This window comes from Fundulus heteroclitus, unplaced genomic scaffold (assembly GCF_011125445.2).
Source record: "Fundulus heteroclitus isolate FHET01 unplaced genomic scaffold, MU-UCD_Fhet_4.1 scaffold_287, whole genome shotgun sequence".
Classification (NCBI taxonomy): domain Eukaryota; kingdom Metazoa; phylum Chordata; class Actinopteri; order Cyprinodontiformes; family Fundulidae; genus Fundulus; species Fundulus heteroclitus.
In genome coordinates, this window is record NW_023396697.1 from 41,629 (window position 1) to 45,494 (window position 3,866).

The window sequence follows — 3,866 nt, forward strand, 5'->3', positions numbered from 1 at the left end:
AATAGGGCTTCATTTACAGAGACGTTTCATTATTTGGAATTTATTTATCACCATAACACTGTATTTCAAAATTAGTGTGCACATTTTGCTTTACCCTGTTTTGTTATGACTGAGTTTTTCAGTTGCTCTAGTCCCTTGGCTGAGGAAGCAGCAGGTGGCCAAGAGGCTGAGCTGATTTGGACCATACCAAATCAGTCTATGGGGGGAAATGGGGGTTTTGCTTCATTTGGTATAGTTAGGTTTGTGTATGTTTTACCCCATGTGTTTCTTTTGTGGACTGCTCAGCCACTATTTAAATTCCTCTTTGTTCCATTGAGGCAGGTCAGTTTGTTTGAGTTAGTTCTGTTATTAGTTATTTTGAGTGGTTTTGTTCCTTTGACCTCTTTTCTGGATCCATTTTTGTACATTTTATCCTTTTTGGGTTAAATAAAGGAACCCCGTTTTTGAAAATATACATGTGCCTAACTGTCCTTGCTGCTCGGTCCATCACACTGGGAAAACGTGTTAGTTCTGTATAAAAATGCAAAGTGAGAGCAGCATATTTTTCATCTTTATTTCATCCCTTAGCTCCCTGCTAACGACGCACGAGGTGCCAGATGAGGAGCCAAAACACGCTGATGAGGACCTGGCCGTGCTCGTTACCCATGTTGGTAACCCAGGAGGAAATGCTGGAGGCGGTGCCGGCGAGCTTCTTCCTCACCTGAACGGAGAGCGTGTGAGCGACAGAGAAACCAACGCTTACAAACATCTACAGTAGACTGACAGAATCTCAGACCTTCTTGGTGGAATCCATTTTTAAAATGGATCCGAAGGTGGACGTGATCCGGGCCTTGAACTCGTCCAGCCGCATCACCACGTCGTAGCCATACACCGTCAGAAGCCAGGCAGCCGACGGTACTGGGGGCATGGACGGCGGTGATGCGACCTGCCGTTGGACGGAGTACAAGGACCGGAACTGCTCGCATACGCCGAGGTAGTGGATGGATCTCCGTATCCAAGCATCGGTGTGCTGCTCCTGCAAGGTGTTGTACAGCCCGGTCGCACTGTTGCCCAGAGTGCGAGACCTCAGCTGTGCAAACACCTTCTGGTCACAGGACAGCCTGCAGGAACAAGATTCAACACCAAGTTACTCATCTCAATGTAGATAAACTGCCGCTGCTGCTTTTGATTGTTCTGAATTATTAAGTTTGACGCACAAAACAGAGTTTTAAGGTGTCTTACTTGTACGTGAGTACAGCGGGGAACAGGCAGCTGTAGGTGGGGGGCAGCTGCCTGATGATGCCCTGTGACCACCCACCGACCTTCTTCTTACATTGACGGCACTCCAGGTACTCCGTGGCCATGAGGTACCAGCCGTCAATGTCCAGGACCCTCCGGATGGTCCTGTACAGCCCAGCCTTTGTCAGGGAGCCGCTGCACAGAGGCTGGGGGCAAGTCAGCTGCAGACGCCACACCCTGTGAGGCATCCACAAGAACAGCCGACAAGAGAAGAAGGGGTCGGGGGACGCTGGAGGCTGATGATAGACCGGCCGGGGCTGAGGAGAAAACCACCAGAGGTTGAGGTTGGCGGTGAGACGCGACCTCCCCAGACGGTCCCTCATAAACAGCGTCCGGCCGATCCAGTCCTGCTGCTCTGCGCTGAGAGCTGCCCGCCAGGACTCAGGCAGCAGCTGCAGAAGGAAGACGACATTTTAACTTGTGACTGAGCCTGATGCAGGAAGTTCTAGAAGAGTTCCTCTCTGTCAGCTGACCTCAGCAGCAGAGAGAGGATCCCGTCTGAGCTGGGCGTCCTGTCTGCTGGGCGGCTCTGGAGGGTCCAGCGGCTGAACCGAGGCTCTGCCTTCTGCCGAGGCCTCCAGCAGCTCCTGGTCAGTTGGGTCCCCCAGCTCAGCGGAGACGGCAGGTTCCCCCTGAGGCAAGGAGGAGGTGGAAGGAACTGCTTCAGCATCTTTATCTGAAGCTGAAGAACAAGAGACACGTCTCAGTGAAACATCAGTTATTCCTGCAGCTCTCATAAGCAAACATGTCTGGAAGAAGGAAAGCCGCCAAAGAAGAAGAATGCTGGTGATGATTAACGCTACAAAGAGTGGATGAGGGAAGGACTCTGGTGGAAAGCAAACAAACAGGTGGAGTTAATCTACAGGTGGTGGATGAGGACCTGACAATTGAGCGGCACCAGCCCAGTTAGTGATGAGCTACAGCTACTGGCCACAAGCAAATGATTGACTCAAAACTTACTGTTTCAGCTCAGTTTTGTCGGACTTTGACAATATTTGAGAAATGAAACGGGAGAAAAATGGTCAGCATTGGTTGCAGCATTTTTGTCAGCAGTACGTCTAATTGTCACATTACTCACACTTCTCCGTGTCGCCACTGGCCCTCATCAGCTCCTCGTCACTGGGCGGGAGGAACTGGTCTTGGTTTTCTGCTGGAAATGAAGTTATATCAACAAACATTACATCATAGCAGAGAATCCATCCCAGCATGCTCAGTGCATCTCCTGTGAATTTCATCTCACCTGGAACTGCAGGCTTAGTTGAGGAGCCGAGCTTCTTCAACGCAGCCTGGATCTCCACCCCAGACAGAGAACGGCGTGACGACACGAAGGCTGCAAAACTGAAAACATGATTTTATATTCCATTAAACCTTAAAAACTGCAGGTAACACTGAGGAATAATTTGGTTGTCTTAGAACCAAATTATTCCTCAGCCAGGATGAGATGACTTGGCCTGCGCCTCCTCAAAGGCCCGGTGGAACCTGACTGCCTCCATGAAGTCAGGGTAGACTGAGGCGTAGTGCAGGAGGGCGTCCTGCAAGTAAGCAGATAGAATTAAGACTGAACAGAACAAGATTAATTTATGAGAGAAATGAGAGAAATTAAATGATAGTTGCACATAATATTTCCAGCTGCTACAGTATTATAGTGATGAAGCTTAACTTTCACCACCATCTTCACCAGTAAATCCAATTTGTTTTATGACAGTAAGTGACTTCAATTGAAATTACTATTGAAATATATACTTAAAATCAATAAATGCCATAATTACTGAACAAAATTGTCAATGGCCACATTTTTAAATATTAACCCAACAGGTAAAGCAAAATAGGCTAATTGTAAACAATACATAGATTTTTTTTTTTAACCATCTAGTATAAGGTTTTCAAATTCACCGTAGCTGTTATATTACAATTGTTCTGTGTAGTTCCTGGTCAATTGAATTCACTTTAAATGATTCATTCTTTAGGAAACTTTACTTAAATCTAGCCATGAGTCTGTCATAGCACCGTTCACACTGGATCAGGTTCTGCTGCAGGTTTCTTCCTGTTAAAGGGGAGCTTTTATGAAGGCAGATTTGTGTCTTTATTATTCAATCAAAAAAAAGGTTGCTTCAATCAAAAAATATATTTTTAATTAAAAAAAACTTCACTTCAATTAAAAAAAACTTTTCAATCAAAGAAAAAAAGTATTTGAATCCAAAAATATATTTGAGACTCAAAAAAATACATTTGAACACTGATTTTCTTTGATTGAAAATGTTTTCTTTGATAGAAGTCAGTTTTTTTTTTGTTTGAAGCAACGTTTTTAATTGAAGTAGCATTGTTTTTTGATTGGACCATATAATGGGTAGGACATTTGTGTCTTTATCATTCAATCAAAAAATAAGTTGCTTCAAACAAACAAACAAGGGAATCAATAAAAAAAAGTCACTTCAATGAAAAGATAAACGTTTTCAATCATAGAAAATAGTTTTGAATGCAAATAAAATATTTGAGACTCCAAAAATTGCATTTGAACACTTTTTTTTTAATTGAAAATGTTTTCTTTGATTAAAGTAATCTTTTTTTGCGTTTGGGGTATACATGGG

General features: G+C 44.3%; 1 protein-coding gene across 1 annotated transcript; it reads right to left on the minus strand.

Moving 5' to 3' along the window:
• Window positions 1-574: 574 nt before the first annotated feature.
• LOC118559451 lies at window positions 575-2,289 on the minus strand. Its single transcript, XM_036130173.1, has 4 exons — window positions 1,752-2,289; window positions 1,222-1,670; window positions 776-1,100; window positions 575-700 (listed from the first exon to the last, which is right to left on the minus strand). The coding sequence occupies exons 1-4, from the start codon at window positions 2,013-2,015 to the stop codon at window positions 575-577; spliced, it is 1,164 nt and encodes a 387-aa protein (XP_035986066.1). The 5' UTR covers window positions 2,016-2,289.
• Between the last annotated feature and the right edge of the window lie 1,577 nt (window positions 2,290-3,866).

Bases quoted from the DNA above. Each gene is read 5' to 3' on its own strand.
- LOC118559451 (XM_036130173.1), bottom strand. From the start codon at position 2,015: ATGAGAGCTGCAGGAATAACTGATGTTTCACTGAGACGTGTCTCTTGT. The intron at 1,101-1,221 runs GTAAGACACCTT...TTGTTCCTGCAG, and splicing joins CCCGCTGTACTCACGTACAA to GCTGTCCTGTGACCAGAAGG. The intron at 701-775 runs GTCTGAGATTCT...CTCTCCGTTCAG, and splicing joins AAATGGATTCCACCAAGAAG to GTGAGGAAGAAGCTCGCCGG.